This window comes from Strix aluco, chromosome 20 (genome assembly GCF_031877795.1).
Source record: "Strix aluco isolate bStrAlu1 chromosome 20, bStrAlu1.hap1, whole genome shotgun sequence".
Lineage (NCBI taxonomy): Eukaryota > Metazoa > Chordata > Aves > Strigiformes > Strigidae > Strix > Strix aluco.
The window spans coordinates 11825639-11847200 of NC_133950.1; the positions used below are offsets into that span (position 1 = coordinate 11825639).

Here is a 21562-nt window from a genome sequence, read left to right on the forward strand (position 1 = left end):
CCCTGGGGAGGGCCCCGCAGCCGGGGGGGGGGGGGGTTTCCCGTGCTGCCGCGGCGGGGCCGCGGGGCCTGTCAGGGCACGGGCTGAGCAGCACAGAGCCCCCTTCTCCCCCCCGCGAATCGCCCCTCGGGTGTTTGGCTGCGAAGAGCGGCTCAGAGCTCGTGATCGCCGCGCTCTTGGGCTGCAGTCAAGTTGCAAACATTGCGCAAAACCTCCCTCCCTCCAGCTGTCCCTGCAAAGCCTCCGGCTGCAGGCCGTTCCCCCCGCTGCCCCTCTCTGCAGAGGCTCAGCTCCCCTGTTTGTTTGAACCCTGCACTCTTCCCTTCCGCTCCACGTGATGCCTTGGGCCAAACTTCGTCTTAATCACCCCTGGGCCGGCGCGGACTCCGCCACGCTGGTTGCGACTCCTCCAGCATGATCGTCAGCTTGACGATCCGGGCGCTCGTGACGCTCCCCTTGGGGTTCTGCTGGCCGTCGGCTTTCCAAGAGGTGAGTTTGACCTCCAGAAAATGCAGTTTCCAGGAAGGCTTTTTTTATTTCTAGGAAAAAAAAAAAAAAGAAGAGACAACACAACGTGTTCTAAGCCAAAATCCATCAAAACTCGCTAATCAAGAAGATAAAGCTGTTTCCTCTGGGTGGCTGTTGTGCAGCCCCATGCTTAGTGCAAAATAAAGCCATGAGAACTTGGCATCAGTACTCGTTGAGTTGTTCGCTGGCGTTCCTTCCAGGTTAGGTTCAGTTAAGTGATAGTCTTGAATCCATTTGTTTTTCTTAAAAATATATAAAGCTATTCTTCTTCTTGCAGAAATTTCTCGGCGCTTTGGATACGGAAGATGTTTTCTCTTATTTTGGAACCAGCTCAGTGTCTGATGGTATGCAGGGCTCCTTCCTTGGTTTTGGAACACGTCTGTCAGTTTATTTCTAATCCTGTACGTTTGATAACGCTAAGAACACTTATTAACAAACCCTGATCTGACAAGCATTTAGCATTTCTGAGTCGCATTACTCAGCGAGGCAATCCATGTTTCAGTGTGAAAGCGGTTGAAGAACTGGGTCAGCATTTGAAATCTGCTGAAGGAGATATGATAAATCTTTTTGCACATTTCTCCTGGGGTCCTCGTTCTCTCTATTGGTATTCTTCTATGAGATTAACAGATCTAGGTCTTCTGAGTGGGAAGCTTTAGACTGAGAATGGCTTTAAATGCACTTGATAATTTTTTTAAAATAAACACGTGAAGGGACTAGTATTCTGGGTCTGGATTGATGGTAGTTCAGAATAAAGATACGTTTTAAATTCTCAAATCCTTAAAGCAAGGATATTGTCTGCTTGTGAGTTCACCTAGTGTTCATCGCAGCGTCTCTGTCTGGATTATGATAATTCTCACTCAGTAATACTTAACATCTGAGGAAGTAAAACTCTCTCAGCCTTTGTTAAATGAACCGTTCTCTTTATCGAGAGAGCAAAAGTGCTGATAAATCAGGAGCCAGTTTCAGAGCTGTTGTCTGCTCACAATCAGATTATCCTCACTTCGGAATACATGAAAGCATAGAAGTTCTTTGACTGTTGACACAACGACTCTGAAAGGCCACAGTTGTAATTTGGAGAGTATTTTTTCCTAGGGAGATAGATCATTACATTTGTTTTCTGTGTGTCATCGTTTCTCAGAACTGTTCCCCTTGTCCTGGTCTTGCTTAATTTCTTTCAGTACCTGAGTTTGTTGTTGCTGAGCCGAGTTGCCCTTGTAAAGAAGAACAGATCGGGCTGACGTCCTGTCGTATTCAACATTGCTCCATTGAGGCCTGGGGAGAACTCTATGCCTTTGAATTTCTAGAGGACCATGCCCTCCTTTCCTCTTCCTTTGTGAGCAAGCAAGTGGTGAACTCTTCCTTTAGCTTACTGAAGCGATTCTCAGGCAACTGCTTTGCAGGTGGAAATCCACTGCAACCTCCTGGGGCTAAGTGTAGAGTCACTTACTGTGAAGGGCAGCTGGTGAGTATGCACTGAACTTATTCTTAGAAGCTTTTACAGCCTTTGTAGGTTTGCAGCTTGATGCACCAAACATGTGTGAACCATCTATTCAATAAATCTGAGCATTGCAAAGGAGAAACAGGAAGGATATGGCACACAGTTCTCCATTAATAACAAATGTATTTGGAATAACTCAGAGATGGAATTTCATCTCCTTTAGCAAGGAGTCGTCACTGCAGATGAGGAAAAGATTCATATCAGGCCCGTCAGAAGCAAAGATGTGGCCTTGCTGAAGGACCTTGGCTTCTCCAGACCCCACATTCTCTTCAGAAGTGCTGCAAGAGAGGCAAATACAGCAAGAGGTAATGTACATGGAGAGGAAACCCTGCTTGTTCTGCTTGGAAAAGCTGTCTCCTGGTAGTGGGGTTGCTTGCATGAGCTCAGAGGAAAAATTTGTATCTACAAATATATGAGTATACTCAAGTATGTTTCTCACCTCGCTGAGGTGTAGCTCGTGTCCTTTCATTCAGGTATTTGTTATTCTGGTAGCATAGATGTGTTTTTAAGGATGCTGGTGGGTGAAAGAAACCAACAGAAGTGGGAAACTTGAGCAAGCAACTGGAGAAGTGGTCTTCCAGCTGTATTACTCTAGTCTTTCAAGAAAAGAGAGTGGATCTGTAGGACCGTTCATATTGTCTTGCATTTTAAACTCCCTGTGCTGTTCAGCAGGGCGGTTTCCTTCTCGCCTGCAGAAGAGGGCTGAGGGAGCTGTCAAACATCTGGAGCTGATGGTTGTAGCAGGTCCAGATGTTTACTTGTACCACAAAGAGGACACGGAGCGATATATTCTTGCCAACCTGAACATTGTGAGTAGCTTTCTGTTCGCATTGCTGTCCCAGTGCGAGAGCTCAGTGTCACAGGCTGTGTCACAAGCAGACCGACCTCTGTGAGTGCACTTTCAGAGGTGTTTGTGGTTACCTGCTCCTAGTGCAGAGCACTGCTTATGTGTTGGATATTCCTCTCTGCTTCCCCTGGCACTGCATGGGAAGCTTTCCCTTGTACAAGGAGCTGCACAAAGAAAACTGGATGTTAGAAGCTTTGGGGGTGTAGCCTTAAAGCCCCTGTAGAAAATGTAGCTCTTATTTTCATTACTAACATTGTTGTATGTCAGATACAGTAGCAAGAGTTTTATCACCAGAGCCTTGATCCAGTCCCTGTTGCTTTCAGTGAGATTGAACAAGATCCACTGAATTAATCTTACATTTTAGATTTCAGTGTTTTACTTCTATTACAGGATTTCTCTAAACGTCTTCTTTTGCTATTATTAAGAATTTGTTTACGCATTTCCTGTGTGTATATTGCAAAAAAGTCTTTAGCATGCACTCTCCTACCCTATGAAACTGTTTTCCATGCAGATTCTCCTCTCTGCTGCAGAGTATCTGACAAGTCTAACAACGGTTCTCATGTGTTGACAGATTTATTTACATTTGTAGTGCATACTTTAATGTTGTGCTTCCTGGTGATTTTATAGTTGCCCCTTATGGTTACCAGGTGTGTTACCTTTGTAGTGAATGCAGCCCTGTTATTGGGAACAGCTAGTGGGAGTCACCCAGGTGCCTACTTTATTGAATCCTTTCTATCTTTTAACAGGGGGCAGAGCTGCTGAGAGATGCCTCGCTGGGGGCTCATTTCAGGGTTCATCTGATGCAAATACTTGTTTTGAGAGAACCAGAGGTAAGTAGGGAGTGCTCTTATTCAAGTGTTGTCCAAGAGGCTGCTAAAAGCTGTATGAAATGTGCAAACATGTGCCTTCACTCTAGGCAGAGGTAAACATCACAACAAATATCACCTCCTCGCTGATCAGCGTTTGTGAGTGGAGCAAGAAGGTCAACCCCCAGAATGACTCTGACCCCCAACATGCTGATATTGTCCTGTACATCACCAGGTACTGGAGCTCCCCTGGCCTGGGAGGGAATTGGAAACAGGGCTGATGGTGTCCAGTTGTTAGCACAGTGACAGTGATTTGCACTGGGTCTTCTAGCAGCTGGGCATCACAGAGTCTTTAGAAATGGGCTGATTCTCCTGCCCTTAGTGTAATGCAGTTAGTCAGGTGCTGTTTCTTCAGTTTCTGGAGGAACTAGAATATTCCCCAAGCTCTGACCAGCCAGACTTGAGCAGACATTGTGTGCTTCCAGAGCAGCACAGCCAAACCCACTGCAGCTTTTTGTGGGCAGAAAAGCCAAACAGTAACTGGAAGTGAAAACCCACTGGTGTTTTCTATGGAAGATTTCTGACTTTCAGGCTCCTTGCTCTAAATTGCCCTGGCTAAATTTGTCAAAGACAAAAACTTTTCTTGAGTGTAATGGCTTTGTTTTGGTGCTCTTTCTTCAAAGAGGTGATGATACTGCTCTGTCTTCTGCAAATAGGATTAGGTCATTTAGTCTGTTCTGCTTGTCTGGGGACAGTGAGATCACCACAGATTTTGAACAGTGGGGACTCATGGAACCTTACTGCTACCATCTTGCCCCAGATAGTTCCATGTGTCAAAAGAAATGTTAGGTAGCTGGCAAAGTCAGATCAGGAAAGTGCCAATAAATTCAGTTGAATGTATGGACCTGACTTTATTGGCTGCAATGGTTCTTTGCTTTCTTCTGTGTCTGTCTCCCTTACTTTTTAGGTTTGACCTGGAATTACCTGATGGGAACAAGGAGCTACGTGGAGTGACTCAGTTAGGTGGAGTCTGTTCCTCCTTCTGGAGCTGTGTTATTACCCAGGACACTGGCTTTGACCTGGGAGTCACCATAGCCCATGAAATTGGGCACAGGTCAGTAGGAAAGCCCCAGGGCAGCCCAGTGTGTTTTATTCAGGTAGAAACTGAATAAACACAGTTCAAAGGATTCAGAAGAAAGAAAAGGATTTTTTGTCATAACAGCGGATTTCCCATAGATTATTCAAAACTTTTGGAAGGAGTTCCTTGCATTTCTTGTATTCCTGCATGCTGTGTGACAATTAGAAGCTGCAAAGAGGAGAGAAAACCTTTGTGACAGCAGTAGAAGGAAAAGCTGCAGAGGGAGCTCAGCCCTTTCTTAGAGAAAAGGGACTCTGAGGTAACCCAGCCTCTGGGTTTCTTCTCAGGGCACTGTGCTTCTTCTGTTACAGTCTTGGAATCCCCCATGATGGTGAGGGGAATCGGTGCAGCAGCAGCGGTTACATCATGGGTTCGGCAGGAAACCACAACAGCGTCGACCTCGCCTGGTCGCAGTGCAGCCGAGAAGAGTTCCTGGCCTTTGTCAGGTAAGGGAATGGTTGAGCTCTGTGTGCCCGTGTGGAAGTGTTACCATGTGCTGGGAGCTTAGGAGAGGGCAGGGAAAGACAAGGAATAAAATAGGACATTCTCGGAAAATGAGGAACTGTGAAAGCTTGGGGTTTGTTTATTTCTTATCACTTGTGTCTGTTGCTGAGGTTAAACCCAGTTTTTGGTTCAAGTAGCTGGAAATTACTTTGGTTAGTGACTAACATGCCTGGGCTGTGTTGGACTTCTCAGACACTAGCTCAGCCTGGAATTTTTATTTAAAATGTCAGAGCATCTAGGTTTAAACAAGTATTGCGGGCTGTGAGCTGGCTGGGTGAAGAACAGGAATGGGTTTCTGTTGTAACTTCAGCAGCGGGGAACTGTGAGCATCTCCAGGCAGCTGCTGCAGCTAAATCCATCACAGCCCACAGTAAGCATGTGTTGTCTGGGAAAGCAACAGCCAACTCCCAAAATGAAACTCAGCAGAAGTTTGCAAACATGTCATTGTCCTTACTGCCCACAGCTGGGAAAGTGATATTTCTTATGTCTCTATCAGCACAGGCCAAACAAACTGCTTAAATGACCTGCCGGACATGGACGGCAGCATCCCTGGATGGAAGCCTGGCTTGTACTATGGAGCAGATGAACAATGTAAAATAGCCTTTGGGAGTGTTGCCACAGCATGCACCTTTGCTGACAGCAACGTTGTAGGTAGAAAGTTTGTCTGTCTTGCTAGGGGCAACAGGGAAATGTTCTGGAGCCAAGATTCAGGAAGAGGGAGCTGGACACATTTTTATTATAAAGGGAGGGAAGGTGCGTTCCTGCCACAGATTTCTTGGCAAAGAACAAACCTTTAAAGGCTTTTAAAGTCCTTCTCTTCTCTCCATGACCCCGTTCATCCACATAAGTCTCCTTTAAGGTTTGCACAGTACCCAGAGCCTCTGTCCAAACAGGGGCCTGGCAGTGCTAGTGCTGGGTACACCTACTCAGGGTCCAGTCTTGGGGAGCTCTTGTTCATTGGATTCCTTCAGCTTCCCACCTTTGCTCAACTCCCCATGTCTGAGAAATGCAGCATGGCTAATAGCTGCTGGACGTGTTTTGTTAATGAGGAAGCACTAAGGTGGGTGAAACTTTAATTGCTTCAGTTGATCATCTTCTAGCATTACAGCTGGCAGTGATAGTCTTCTGACATGCCCACAACTTTTGCCCAGTAGCAGGAGAAATGAAGGGACTTGTCTGCACTGTTGAATAGCTGTGGGGAAACCAGACATCTGGGACATGCACCATTTAAATGGAGCAGCTTTTGGGACAGCTGTGTTGATGAGCCTAAGTGACTCCCTGAACTCCCTGATTTTCTTGTCACACCAGGACATATGTGAAGTTCTCTCATGCCACGTACAACCAGGAGACAAATCCAGCTGTACTCGGCTTCTTGTTCCCCTCTTGGATGGTACTGAGTGTGGAATCAATAAGGTAAGGAGGCTGATGATCAGAAGTGGGTGTGGGTTCCATGGAGCTCGTTAGACAGCAAGACATTGTTGGTGGCTGGAAGGTACGTGGCACTCAGGGCCCCTCGGCCAGGGAGCTAAGGCCAGACACTCCAGTCACAAACTGGTACCAGCTGATCTTGGTGTTTCCCTCTCATCTGTATCTCTGGAGTTGCTTTGCAGTTCTATAGCCTGATATCTGAGCTCTCCTCAAAGGCTTTGCTTTCTACTTGAGATGACCTATCAGCTATTGTTTTAATCCCAACCTCATGTTAGACCATAATTAGGAACGGGACCCTTCTAGGCTCTTGTAAGAAGGTGCCTCATTCATCTTGGGATCCTCCGTTACGCTCTGGCCTGCAAAGAGATGGAGACTTAAGCCACCCTTGTAGATCCCAGCCCTCCTGGGTTCACTGTGGCACTGCTGCCAATTTTCTATATTCTTGGTCTTAGTGGTGCTCCAAGGGCCAGTGCAGCTCTCTGGAAGAACTGAACCCCATGGCTGTGGTCCATGGGCAGTGGTCTGTCTGGAGCCCCTTCTCCTCCTGCTCCCGCAGCTGCGGAGGTGGAGTTATGACAAGGCAGCGGTTCTGTAACAACCCCAGGTAAGAGGTGGGAGCTGGGGAGTTTACAGGGTCTCTTGGCTGAGTCAGGGCCACGGGGTCTGAGTCTTGCACTTTGCTTGGGGCAAACCTTCTTCTGCTGAGGAGTTCTTCTGTTATTTCCAGGCCTGCTTTTGGGGGGCAGGAATGCCATGGTGCCAGCATCCAAGTGGAGATGTGCAATACTCAGGTAGTGGAGCTCATCTTCTGCCCTTTTTTCTAAATGCCGTTTAACTCTTGGAGAGCTGTATGGTTTGGGACTGTACTTCTCACAGCTGACTGCTCTGGGAAGAAGAACTAAAGATCTGGCATACGGCCTCCATCTGTCTGACAACAGAAGAGGTATTTGTTCCACTGTGTCTGAAGACAGCAGTATTATTTAATAGCACTGTTCACGTGCAATGAAGCATTTTCCCTATGCCTTCATAGCAGGACAGATGCTGAGAAAACAGTGACTCACTTAATGATAGTTTTCTTCAGAGAGACATTCTTATGTTGTTCCTATTTTCCTTATCCATTTATTTTGTATAAATAGCAAAGATACCAGCTTCCAAACACAATTCTCTGCATATCCCGCAGCCTCTCTTTAAAGTGGTTTTCTTCATTTGCAGTTGTTTTGGTGTTTTACTTACCAGCCACTGCTTTCTGCCTCTAGCTAGTGGGTAAAATGCTGCTTGGGATTCCGTGCTCAATAACCTCCTTTCATTACCCATACAATTCTCTCTGGGATGTAGGCCTGTTTGATGACCCAGCAGGACTTTATGGCTGAACAATGTGCAGCTACAAATTTAAAGCCACTCTATCTCACTGTAGAAGCACCATCCTTTTATACCTGGACTTCTGCTGTTGGCTTTGCCAAAGGTAAGGAAAGACTGAGAAACTGTGGTTTCTTTGTGAAGGGGAGTGCTCGTGGACCGATCTGTAGTCAAAAGGCTGTTTCACTGATTTAGTTTTCACACGAAACCTGGATACTCTTTCTGTCGGATCCTTTTGACTCCTTCCTGTTGCTTGATGGTCAGCCACGTGCCTTTCTGAAAGAGTAACTCCTTTCTTGTGTCTGCCTCCTCCAGGGGACATGCTCTGCAAGCACATGTGCAGGGCCGTTGAAAGCAAATTCATGGTGAGCCGCGAAGACAGTTTCATAGATGGAACCAGATGTGAGCAGGATGACTCTGAGCACCATGGGGCTTTCAATCTGTGTGTAATGGGAAGCTGCAGAGTAAGTGACTGGGGAATCCAGGTGAACCTCTGATGTATGCTGCACCAAAGGAGTCTCCCAGGAGCAGGGAAAAAAGCCACAGTGTCCCAAACAACGGAGCGAGCTCTTCTCAAAAGAAGAGAGTTTTGTTCTTGGCTTGTTGGCTGGAGTCCAACAAATCTACTGTTCTGTCTGTGCGTCCAATGCCCTCTAGATAAGACATGCTGCTAATTATGCAGTAAGTACATAAGGCTATTCATCCCTAATCCAAGAAGCAATTGGTTTATGAGTTGGTTGAGGAGACATCATTAGCTGTTCAGTTTGCGTGGTATAAATAGCCCTAGAAAATGCTGACTCTGTGGAGAAAAGGCACATGATTTGAACATACCGGGTCAGTGGCAAAATAAGGAGTAAAACCTGGGAATCGTAACTCGACAAATTGATTGTTGCAGTATCACTAATCAAAACGGATGTATAACTTTCTCTTTTTTTCCTGGATTGGACATGAGAAAAGCATTCCTTCATGATGAACTTGAATATAACTCCCCCGCACTGTCTGCATTTTACTAACTGCTCAGTGCTGACCCAGTTGTATGTTTTCTGTTGTTTCTTTACATTCCCAGAATACACTTTCAACATTTTATGTTTTTCTCATTATCCTCGTGTTCACAATGTTTTGTAATGCATTTCCACCGAGTGAACAGCAGAGGGTGTAGGCATAATCTATTCTGATTTCTGCTGTTCTATTGGCAACAGTGATAAATGTGCATGTCCCAAAACCTGGGATCAGTGCCTCTAGCATAAATTCAGCAGTTGCACATGTTTTGCTGCTAAGCCTGCTGAGATCCTGCTGTAGCTTTGTGTAAATTAGTCTTGTTCATGGGAACGAGGATAGAATCTCTTTTCTGACCTCCGTGGGATTGAAGGCCAGGCCGAAAGACGTGAGCTGGGTTTGGGGAGCTAAAGATTCCTTTAGAAGCTGCCATTCATGTTTACTGTTCTCCTGGGTGGGTTTGTTGGGTTTCCCCCCCGCCCCACCCTCCAGAAGGAGTTTGTAAAAGAGAGGGAGTGCAGAGCCTTTGGTTTAGGTCACAGGAGAAATCTTTCTGGGCTGCTTCTTATGGGAAAGAAAATGTCACAGTTAATGAAACTTGTACTCTCAGCTAAGGCTTTCCAATCTCTGGCTTTGCATACTCTGTGCAGTAGTACAGCTAGGCACAAATGCATCTTTGTCTACGTTGTCATCTTAAATTTGAATTACAAATGAAAAGGGCAGTTTCAAGAATTCAGGCAATGTTGCCTTCATTTGCTTGTTTTCTTCTCAGAATAGACAAGTCTTGACAGACTCTCCCCTTTGCTCAGGCATTCGGATGTGATGGCCAGATGGACTCCAAGAAGATAATGGACTCTTGCAAGGTCTGTGGGGGTGATAATACAACTTGCACCAGAGTGAGTGGATCTTACACAGAAGGAAAAGCTAAAGGTGTGTGGTCCTCAGGCTCAACATTATGGTACTGCTTGTGTGCTGCATATTTGTGTGCATATTCAGTGTTGATAATCTTCTGTATGTGACTTATTGTTTCTGCTTCTGCTGGATTTTATTTTTATGGAGGATATGGCAATAGAGTTTGGGTAGTCAACAGAGAAGACGGCTAAGATCTGTAGCAGGGAGTAGCTGTTGTGTAGGCAGAGTGACTTTTTGGGTCATAATTCTTCTCTGGACATGGGTCAGAAATGTAGCCATTTGGGAAGTCAAGCAAATTACTGGAAGCTGGGGGCTGTTTCAGATGCTTCCTGAGATGTTAAACATCCATTTTGGAACTGATCTGGCTCTTGCAGTATCACATATAGATATTAGCAGAGAACATAAAAAGAACAAAAGGAAGATGAGAACTGGACACAGAATTCAGTTCGGTTTTGTTTGCTGTATTCACCATCACTGTGTTCAAGCCAAGCTGATAGAGCTAAGGTCAGTGTGAATTTAGTCTGCTGGTGATCACTGTTGTATCTTTAATTTTTTTTGTATTAGCTATATAATGCCTGTCTGCAATTAAGCCTTGTTGCTGCCCGTAAGGCTTGTCCTCCAACGGGTGGGTGCTAGTAAGGTGACGAGGGGTTGATCTGTAATCCTCAGTCTTTTTAACAGAGGTACAGCAATGGAAGGTGACCATATCTTCTTTCTTTCCATCCTGCCAGTGTACGTTACATTTCTGACCCTGCCTTATAACACCACCTTGGCCCATGTTATCAATCGGAGACCACTCTTCACACATTTGGGTGAGTTGAATGAAAAGGAGAGGAGGGACTACAGGCAGGGCTAAAATAAGCTTGTAAAAACAAAACTGTGGAATTTGGAAGGAAAGTTCTTGATGATGCAATTTGTTTGTGGGATGCTCTCCAGTGGGAAGTGGTAGAAGACACACCCTTTGGGATGCCTGACTTAGATCAAACTGGTTTCTAGCACATGGGCAGTCTGTAGCTGCCAGCACCGGGGGATCCTGGTGACCACAACGTATCTCTTAACCTCACTGCTACTTTTGCTCCTCTAGCTGTGAAGGTTAAAGGAGAGTATGTGGTTGCTGGAAAAGGAAAAATCTCACTGAATGTCACATATCCGTCAGTTCTGGAGGACAGCCAGATCAAATACAAAGTGTTTCTCACCAAGGACAACCTGCCAAGACTGGAGGAAGTCCATGTGGATGGGCCAACACAAGAAGAAATTGAAATACAGGTAAATTAAAATAGCAGAGTTGGAAAGGGGCCAGTCAGAACTGGCCAGGCTGAGTTTGTGTAGCTCTGCTGCAGTGCAGAGTCCAGGTGTAGTACGCTTTGTGTCCAAGGGCAGTGGAGATGGTGTTCACTAAGAGTGATGGTGGTGTTCTTCTTGGCAGAGATTGAGGGTTGGCTGCCTACAGGCTTTCCGCAGGCCTGGGGGATGGTTGTGTGGGGAAAGGCATACTGAGTTAAACCTTTTGCTTGGCTTAATCTTTTTTCAGTGCCCTGCGCACAGGGTGAGTACTCTGCATCTGGCAAGAACTGGGGGTCATAGCATTGAGGCTCAGGATTGGATGGAAAAAAGGGGGACTAGCTTCTCTTATCTCCATCCTAAGAAAGTAGTCTGAGTTGATTTGTGCATTGACCACAACTTTTTCCTTCACCAGGTCTATCGAAGGTATGCAAAAGAATATGGCAATGCCACCAACCCAGACATCACCTTCAGCTACTTTGTCCCCAGAGAGAATCTGACATATATGTGGATTCCTCAGCAGGGGCCATGTTCAGTGACCTGTGGGGAAGGTGAGGCAGCAGTACTCAATATTTACTTTTTACGGAGATCTGGGCAGAATTCTAGTTTGGCTGACTCGTAATCTCCCCGATCTTTACTCCACAGGCTCTCTTGGGCTGACTGAAAGAAATATGACGTCAGTGATAGATACTTGATTAGAACTTACTAAACAACTGAACTGAATTTAAAAGCAAATTGCTGAAAGTGAGCGGCAGTTGCCAGTGTTGAACTGAGCCAAAGCAGAGTGATACAGCTCTTGAATTAAATTAGCAAATCAGCAAATATCTGAATCCTTAGAGTAATAGTGAAAATGTTTGATTGTGAGGAGGATTTTTAAATAGGTTTTAACTGAACTTTTGGTTTTAAGACTAAGTAATTTTCTCAGAGTCTTCAAAGTTATTGAAGACTGTAATTTGAAGCTGGCTAAACATCGAAAGTCTGACACCAAAGTGGTATCTAGTGTCTAACTAAAGCCTCAGAGCTAATTATGAAACTTCCTTCTTAGAATTCTATTCCTGTGCCATGGCTAATCCTTTCTGTCTCCCTGAAGAAATCATAATGCAGATTGTAACAGATCACTCTGGTAGACAGTCTGACATCTCGTTTACCAGATAATACAGATGACACTGGCAAGCCTCTAGACTTTTACGACAAAGATTTAGAAAATACATTAATGAATACTTGTATAAGTCAATCTATAGGACTTGTTGGAGAGGACTGTGTCTGGAGAGCTTTTCTCCAGCAGATTGCCCAGGTGAACTGATTGCTGAAATCCTGAATTAAAGAACTCAAAAAGCTCTAGGGCCTCCCAGCTAATGCAGTCACAAACAAAAAAAATGAGAAATCTGGCACTTAAAATAACAGAAAGTTGAGAATCCAAGCTGAAATTGTATCTTGACTGCTGAAAGTCGTGCTTAGGCCCTCCTTACCGATAGCCGTTATTTGAAAACAAGGAAGGCAGTGAAAAGATAACACTGCTGATTGAGCCTTGACATTTGCTTCTCAGGGTCATGCTCTTTGAGATTCAGGAATGCCAGTTGCTCTTTGTGGGTGCCTCATTCACTGCAAAACAGACTCTTTACAGCTTTGCTTGTAACTGTTTTAAGTTTGGATTTTCACCTGCTTTTACCTGTTAGGTTCAGTATTGTTAAAGATCTTGTTTATAGCTGTAGTTTATGAATATTTCATTTCTTGCATGCCACAGGCACTGCAAGTCTGCAGTTTCTCTTCCAGTACCTCTAGTCTAGTTTTGGATATTGATGACCACTTTGAGGACATTGGCACGGTGCTGTCTGGGTACAAAGGCTGCGTGATGATATTACATTATTAGTTCTACAGAACGTCATTTAAAAATGGTTGACTGCTAGAGCTTATTTTCAGCAACTTGTCCCTCATCAGTCAGACATCATTAGAAGTAATTTGGACCAAATTGTGATTGATGTCCTTGTTCTTGCAAACAGCCAATTTAGAGTAATCTTTCCATTTTGGCAGTGGATTGTCCATCAAACTTCTTATCTTCTGGGGTATTCATGTTGGAAAGTCACTTCAAAACTCTTGAGGAAAAATTATATCAGCAAGAAGGGGTTTGTGTGTTTGTAGAAAGTCTGTGTTCCCAAATATGCCATTCTCCTACAGAGATTATTTGAGTAAAGTGAAATTACTGCATCTTCCTAGCATAATAGAGGTGAACTGTTCACTTTCTTTATAACTTCCTTTGCTTTTCCTTTTGTATCCCAGGGATGCGGCCAGTGGATCATGTGTGCTTTGACCAGACAAAGAATGAAATAACAGAGGATCGGTGGTGTCTGGAGCTCCCACAGCCCCTTTCAGAGCCCAAGCCCTGTGCCCTGGAGCCATGCCTGTACAGGTTGGTGTTCCTGGAAGCTCAGCTGAATTCTTGCTTTGCTTGTCCTTTCTCTGACAGCTAATCCAGTCTCTGCAGTCTCATTTGCATAGTGCAAGGTGAAAAAAAGGAGAGGTATGAAGTCGTTTCTTCCTAATTATAATGGCGTAGTGGATCCCAGACCATGTTCTGTATTTCCTGGTCCCATGAGGTAACTGAGATGTCAGCTGAATGAATGGGAGATAGTCCTTCCAATATTTTATGGTAGTCTGCTAAATTAAAATACTTTGAGGGCATGGCCAGAAGATGTCTGCTCACATCCTTTCCAAGACTGTGCCAACAAAGATTTGATCTTACTCTGGAGGGAGACCCTTGTGTTAATCAGCCTGGAAAGAGGACCAAAAGCCAAGCCTGCCCAGATCTTGTAGACATTGTGGTTTTTAATAAAAAGTGATTACACTGTGAACTATAGCTCTTTAGCTTAGACAGTTTTAGTCCTAGAGAGCTGTCAGTGCAAAGACTTAAATTTCCAGCAGTTGTCCTCTCAATCACATCCAGACAAGGCTTTTGAAATATAGAAGCTGAATACTCTGTATGACCCCTTTCTGTAATCAGTGGCATGATCCAGATGAGAAATAGGGTGATGCATCTACTTCCCGTTTAGGTGGAAGATGTCTCACATAGGTGAGTGCTCTGCTGTCTGTGGAACTGGAGTTGCCCAGCAGAATCTGACCTGTGTACAGTTTCACGATGGATTGGAGACTGTTGTGGATGACAGCTTGTGCCCAGCAGAAGAAAAACCCCTCTCAGTTGTGCCGTGTGTGGTTAATGTCTGCCCTTTAGGCTGGGACAAAGTGAGTTTACTGGCTTGGCTTATTTCAGGAGTTTCACTGGGAGATTTGCATTTGTGATCTGCAGGAGGCTTACCAGTTAAGAACCACCACCTTACTACTGGAGTCTGGGAGGGTGGTTTACACCAAGGATGTCTGCCCAGTTAAAGGTTCATCCTACTACTTTAGACAGCTCTGTCCCTCTTAATTTATGTGCTGGATTCATCAATTCATAGTCTTGGTTGGTTTAGGACAGCTGTTGACTGTGTTCCTTCTTCATTTCTCCTCGCAGAGTCCAACAAAACTAAAACCAGAAATAACCCCTGGTCCTCTAGGAAAAATCTCACTGGTAAACAGAGAGGTTCTGACATGGTGGGGAGGATTGCTAGCAGGGAAGAGGGCTTCTCAGCACAGGATCACTGGTCCAAATCCACTGCCAGGCTTACATTTACAGATGGGGAAGATACTGCTTTAGGCATCTCCAGTCTCAGGTATCTCTCTTCAGGTAGTTTGAATTAGGAGGGGTCTTGGCTGTTGGATGTCCTTAGCTATTCCTGATACTTATATGTTCTGCAAAAATGGAATAAGTGCTTAAATGTGCCTCTTTCTTCAGTGACAGCAAATATGTTGTAGGCTTGATCTGGAGGTATCCCCCAGCTTCATTAGACTGGGACCACTGTGGAAAGCAGGTGCCAACGTCAGTCTGTGTCTTTTTGCTCTGTTCTGAGGAGGAAGATGCACCCTTACTTCAGACTTTGGAGTCACTTGGGCATATCCAACTGGAAAATCGGACTGTGTACGTCTGGAGCCCTCTAGCTGGAGAGTGTTCCGTCTCCTGTGGGAGAGGTGAGATCTTTCAGTGCTGCAGGGAAATGTTACTTGGCTGTAGGTGTGAGCTCAGTGCCTAGGAACCTCAGGGACCTGGTCTTTTCCCCTCTACAGTTCTAAGTGCATGTGTAGCTGTGGTCACAATTTTTTGAGTCTGGAAGAGGCAAGGGGACCTGACTCGGGGAATAGTTTAGAGGGCTGGCTGGCTGGCTGCTGTGCTTCAGAGTTGCGGGGCATGAGTGCAATAAGTGTGCCTGGAGCTTGGTCAGAGTTTGCTGCTTTTGTACACACAGATGTGACTGACACTGCTTGGCTTATTTTCAACCCTCGCGTGTATGCCATGCACTGAGATTGGTTCCCTTTCTAGGTAAGACTCAGCTACAGTATGTATGTGTGGCTTTTGACACTAGAGAAGAAACCCAGGAAGAAAATTGTCACCCAGTGCCGAAGCCAGAGAGCAGGATGGAAGTCTGCGATCTCAGACCCTGCCCACCAAGGTAAAGCAGTTACCAGGAAACAACGAGCCAGTGAGAGGGTCTTTCCTTCCTCTCTCTATCTCCAGGGACACGGTAAAGTAAGGGTCAAGCTACTCCGAGGATGTTATCTTCCTCTCCCCTTCTTTGAAAGCCCAGCCAGCTGCAAAAACAGTAGCGCTGATCCCCACTGAGCAAACTGAGTCTTTCCTGGGCTGGTATATTCTCAGGCAGAACTTATTGAAGTCTTTGAGTCAAGGGAAAAGCTGAAAACCTCTTGATCCCTTATTGCCCTGGGGAAGTAGGAACAAATCCATAACTGCAAAAGGTGGTGACACATTTGCCAGCTGTACAGTTTCCACATAGCATCAGGGAAAGTAGCTAGAATTAGATGCTCAAAGAATCTGGAATAGCCGCTCTGAGAACTGAAGGAAATTGATTGCACTTTCCTTAGGATTTATGGTATTGCAGACTGTACTCAGTGGGGTGGCTGCTGATCCCTCAAACATGAGCCAGTGTATGTGTGTGCATTAACAGAATTCCAGTTGTACTTCCATAGGCTGGTTGGATTTAACATCCAGTGAAGACGGGTGACAGCTGGCGGTACTCACTGATGACTGTGTTATTCCCAGGTGGCATTACAAAATGGGCTCATGCAGTGTAAGCTGTGGAGGAGGTGTGATGCACAAAGTCCCCTACTGTGCAAGGGAGACCGGGGAGAAGGCAGAAGAGATTGTGGCAGACACCGAGTGTGATGGTTTGCCTCGCCCAGAGGAGCAGGAGCCGTGTAATTTGGAGTCATGCCCTCCAAGGTCAAAATGGCCACACGGGCCACAAGAACATGCACTGGGAAAGAGCAGTTGTCCATGAACACTTATGGTGTGATCTAAGATATGGCTCAGGGTTGACAAATGGAGCAGAGCTTGCCCTGCCCTATTTGCTGTGGGACTGCAAAGCCACTGGCATCTGAACTTTTTTCTAAGTACTACAGGATGACGCTCCCAGGATGAAATACCCTGCGTCAGTTCCTGATCTGACTGTTCAGAGTGGTGTGTGTTTTGGAGGGAGATAAGATTGTTTTTGAAGTTAAGCCTGTGTATGTCACCCTGGGGAAGACTGTAATGGATGCAGACTAAGACTCAACGTATGTTTGGAGTCTCTGGGCTTCTAGCAAAATGTGAATGCCCTCTGTTTGGGTCCAAGGCCAAACCTGCTCCAGACTGCCCAGCCTTGTTTCAAAGACTGCCTTCTAAGTACCATAGGCAGCAGAGTGTGTGAGGTGGAGGGGTGAAGAAAGCTGCTGAGAAGCAGAAGGGGGAAGCATGAGGGAGCTGCAGTGCATTTTCTACAGCAAGAGATAGTAGAGGGTGGGGATTCATCACTAACTTAATTTTTCTCCTCCGTGTCCTCTGTCAGGTGGAAGGTAACCCCAGCTGGCTCCTGTTCCTCCAGCTGTGGGCTTGGCTTAGCTGTTCAGCTGATCACCTGTGTACAGATTCGCCAAGGCAAGGAGATTTTGCTGGAGGAGCGTTTGTGTCCTGCGGCAGAGAAGCCCCTTACCAGTGTCCCTTGTGTCATCCGGATGTGCTCTTATGAATGGAGCTTCAGCGAGTGGACGGAGGTATTTGCTCCCATTCAGATGCAGAATTTGGTGTCTAGTGCAGCTGTTTTATAGCCATTCACTTCCCTAAAGCATCCAGGGGAGAAGTACCACTTCTGCCTTGTATATTTACCTCCCACAGAACTGGTGAACTGTTTCTAGGGATGTTTTCTCTCCTTTCCACTGCCCTGTGTTTAGCTTCCCACCTTTCTCAGCTGAGGTTTTGGCTGCAGTTTAAAAGTGGTCCTTGACATGTTTTCTTCTGGAATGCAGATCTTTTGGGATTTTTTTTTAGGAAGTGGTTCTGCAATTCAAAAATATAGTTTGGAAGATTCCCTGGGAGGTGGGCCATCTTATAGCTGATGAAACTAGAGCACTGAAAGGGCAAGTGACAGAACAGCATCAGTGAACAAAAATCAGCCCTCCAGATCATGCCTGAACCAATAAATGTGTTTATTTCTAAATACCGACTGAAACACATGTATAAAGGCCTGTGGGTTTCTTCCTCCGCAGTGTTCAACTTCATGTGGGAATGGCATTCAGACACGGCAGGATTTCTGCCTCAACCCGCTAACCCGTAAGCACGTGAACCCCATCTTCTGCAGGCGCTTCCCCAAGGCCATTGTGGTACGTGGCTGCTCCGCAGGGCCCTGCCCTGAGCAGGTGGTGGGGACCGGGTCCCGTGGAGCAGGACTGCAGACAGTGACACAAGCCACGCTGACAATGGCCACAGCTGCCAAAGAGGCGAGGTACAAGGACCTGGATCTTCCTCTATCTGCTGTGCCTCGGGAGCAGACAAAGACCAGTGGAGGTGAGGAGGACACTGCCAAAAGGTAGATAGGGGGGCTTACTGTCTGCAGCTGGGTTGTGGTGACCCTCCTGCCGTACAGGGACAGGAGCAGGGAAGGGAGTACTCCTGGTTAGGAGGGACAACATGCTGTTCCTGCCAGCGTGCCATGAGCTGTCCATGTTGTCTGAGCTAGGAGCAATGACTCCCTTCCCTGGGCTTCCCAAAGCTCTTCTGACCTGGGACTCCTTGGGGCAGCAGCTGACTCTTCCTGTGCTCCACCCAGAAGGTGGGCACCCTGTTGGCCCTTGTCTGTTCATCATGCCACAAAGGGAATGGGGGCTGTTTTTCAGCAGCTGTAGTTCCTTCTGGATGTGTTTCTCATCTGTCTCTGCTGTACAGGTGTCTGTGGAAAGCTCTTTCTTAATGCCACCAGCGTCATCAACATGACGGGTGGAGGGAGCGGCGACTGCACTGTGGCCATCGGACGTCCTCTCGGGGAGGAGATAACAGTCAGCGTCCTGGAGAGCTCCCTCAACTGCAGTGCAGGTACGGCCCAGGGTGTGCTGGGGACTAGCCTGGCCCTTTGGGGGTGCCCTCTGCACCTCATTTGCCCGTGTGCTTTTGGTACCCTGAATGGTTCTTGCTACCTTGGAGCCTGTGTAATCTGAAACGATTCTGCAAGTTTTTCTGTCCCACCAAGTCTTTGCCAGGTGGGACTAAAGGAAGATGATGCCTTTCCTCCCCCTACATAATGGTTTCTTACCTGTTTTGTTGATAGACATGAGATGAAAGGAGTTTTGTGGGGTTAAAGAAGCTGCTGTCTTTGGCCTGTTGTAAACTCTGTCTGTAATATACCCTCTTGCTGGAATCAGTACAGTTAGATTAGTTAACTGGACTGTTTTCATGACATATTTTGATAAGATGCAGAAATTACTTGATTCCAGACCTATATAAAGTATGTTGCGGCCTTTTACTTAATGTCAAAGTGTTTCTAGTCCCTGTGCTCATCCATTCCAGGTGAGATAGTGCTGTTTTCTGGGCGAATGATGTGGCGGACAGGCTGCAGGAAGCTCCCTTTGTCACTGATAAATTCCAGAACGAATACGCTGATTGTGAAACAGCGTGTTTTGCTGCCAGGAAATGGGGTCATTCTTCAGTACAACAGCAGAACTGCAACTAAAAAATATTACCAAGGTACCTTACTGAAAGCTTTGCTTTTGCTTTAGATTAAGGCACCCATGACAAGGCCCGCAGAGTTCCACAGGTCACGGTTGCTTATGGACGTTTATGGAAGCCTCGCTTCATTTTTAGCAGCTAATAAGCCCCTCCTTGAGGAGTGTTGGAATTAATATTACTTGTGGACTACGCCTCTGTTTTAAAGACAAGCCCCCTGCAGGTGTTTGCTGATGCTTGGAGGTTCCCAGATGAAAATCCTTAGAGAAACTTTTCTGCCTGTGTTTAAGTTAAATGATTTCTTTCTTGGAGAGGCTGGACGCTTCTCTCAGTCATTTTCTTTTCTGCTCCCTTTCCTCTTCTCAGACTGTGACAAGCAGCTGTTTGGTCCCCAAGGTGAAATAGTGAATCCTGTGCAACTGCCTGATCAAAGGCAAGAAGTAGTGTGTCGGACCTTCATCAATGTGGCTCCTCGACATCGCATAGCTATCCGCGCCCTATATGTTGACCTGGGCAATGACAGCAACCAAACACATTTTAATTACATCCTGGTGAGTCAGAAACTTAAAGGGGATGATTTGGATGGGAATGGACCCATCTCCTCATTAGACATTTCCATCCAGATGCAAAGTTCAGTCACGAATCCTAGAGGGTCAGACTCTGATCCTCTGTTATGTAAATGTAGATGTGAAGGAGCACTACTGATGTCTACTGTATTTCTTCTAACCTTTGTGTAGGGCAGCTTTTCCCCCTGAGTGATCAATTTGCAAGTCCCCACTATTTTGTGGGTACTTCACTTGTAGGCTGCTATGATATAATGGTTTGGTCTTTCTTTATGCAGGTCCGTGATGTAAGCACCATGAAGACAATGGTGTTCCACGGGAAACAACAATTCTTCTGGCAATCAACAGGAAGCCAAGCTGAAATTGAATTTCATGAAAATATTAAGGATCACCGAACCAGTTTCTGGGCTGAATATCATGCTATTTAGCCCAAATAAAAGGGGCCAGGGACACTGCACTGAGAAAGGCCGTGGTCCAGTTAGTCCCTGCTGTTCACTGCTCAAGGTCACATAAGTCATTTAATCTTTTTGCAACTGCTTCCACATCTATTGAGTAAGAACAACAATACCTACTGACTCCTTTGGGATCTCAGTTAATATTTATAGAGGTTATGCAAAAGACATGTAACTACCAAATATTTAGCAAATAGTCCTCATACAGATTTTCTGTTTGTGCTGATTGGTATTAATGCAGTTTACATGTCTGCAGTAGTGACTTGGGCACTGAAGTCTCAGGGTCCTGCTTCTGTAGTATGCTGTGACCTTTTAGGATAGTGATTTCTCAGTGGCTCAGTGTCCCATTACAAACCTCTGTATATCACAAGTAGCTACGGTTATGGTTTAGCCATTAAGTTCACTCTCCTGCGGTGTAAACACCCCTTAAAACCGAGGCCCATTGAAATTCTGGAATGTTATAAAGAAGGCAAAGATATGTAGGAGGATGAATGGCTAGCACAAGAAGACTAGAGATGTGTGAGGGCAAGACAGTTTCTTTGCCCAGGACGGCAGTGCAACACTAGGAGAGGTCACTCGGAAAGCTTGAATGTTTTGAGGAGTTGGCTAAACTGAGGCACTGCTGACCTGGTCAAGCCCTGGTGACAGCTGGCTTTATCTGGGAGGACTAAATGACATCCAGAGGTCCCTCCTGAGCCACCCCTTCTGTGGTTCTACTATTATATATCTGACAGTGATAGCAGTATACTTCTTTTCTATGGGAAAATAAAATAATTCTGTCTCTTAATGATGGGTTTGGTGCCAAGACATATTTACACAGATAAGAACAGTGGCTGTGCTATTAATCTGCTTGTATCTCCATCTCACAGGAACTGTGCAGTGAGAGATTGTTGAGACTGCACGACACTAGTTGTAACAGGAAGAAGTATTTTAGAGCAGTGACAAATACTGGAGTTTGATTTAAATACATTTTTTAGGTTGTTTTTACTTAATATCTTGAACATTGGACCATGCTTTGGTCCAAATCTGTCATCCTCCTCAAAATCACAATATACTGTTTAAGGGGTCTTTTCTGCACCTGGAGCCTGGCTGGACACATCTCCCCTTGCTCTTCACGCTGGATGCAATAAATGGTTCTGCCTGGGCAGTTTTAACCCTGCTTCTGCTTTCTTTCAG

At 45.7% G+C, this 21562-nt stretch overlaps 1 protein-coding gene across 3 annotated transcripts; it reads left to right on the forward strand.

Moving 5' to 3' along the window:
* Nucleotides 1-5: 5 nt before the first annotated feature.
* ADAMTS13 (ADAM metallopeptidase with thrombospondin type 1 motif 13) lies at nucleotides 6-21173 on the forward strand. 3 transcript variants are annotated; one of them, XM_074845849.1, is made up of 31 exons: nucleotides 6-489; nucleotides 806-872; nucleotides 1707-1990; nucleotides 2190-2331; nucleotides 2699-2835; nucleotides 3620-3703; nucleotides 3790-3914; nucleotides 4647-4793; nucleotides 5129-5263; nucleotides 5818-5968; nucleotides 6630-6734; nucleotides 7202-7353; nucleotides 7477-7540; nucleotides 8085-8211; nucleotides 8421-8569; nucleotides 9911-10031; nucleotides 10745-10825; nucleotides 11098-11279; nucleotides 11710-11845; nucleotides 13572-13701; nucleotides 14342-14531; nucleotides 15236-15353; nucleotides 15703-15832; nucleotides 16441-16620; nucleotides 17225-17429; nucleotides 17922-18219; nucleotides 18359-18484; nucleotides 18598-18744; nucleotides 19216-19392; nucleotides 19738-19922; nucleotides 20213-21173. In XM_074845849.1, exons 1-31 carry the CDS (start codon nucleotides 415-417, stop codon nucleotides 20360-20362), a joined length of 4500 nt encoding a protein of 1499 aa, XP_074701950.1. In that variant the 5' UTR covers nucleotides 6-414; the 3' UTR covers nucleotides 20363-21173. The 3 variants fall into 3 exon arrangements, with proteins under 3 accessions (XP_074701950.1, XP_074701952.1, XP_074701951.1); XM_074845850.1 differs by lacking the exon at nucleotides 18359-18484 and having other exon boundaries at nucleotides 10-489; nucleotides 2696-2835; XM_074845851.1 differs by lacking the exons at nucleotides 16441-16620; nucleotides 18359-18484 and having other exon boundaries at nucleotides 7-489; nucleotides 2696-2835.
* The last annotated feature ends 389 nt before the right edge of the window (nucleotides 21174-21562 follow it).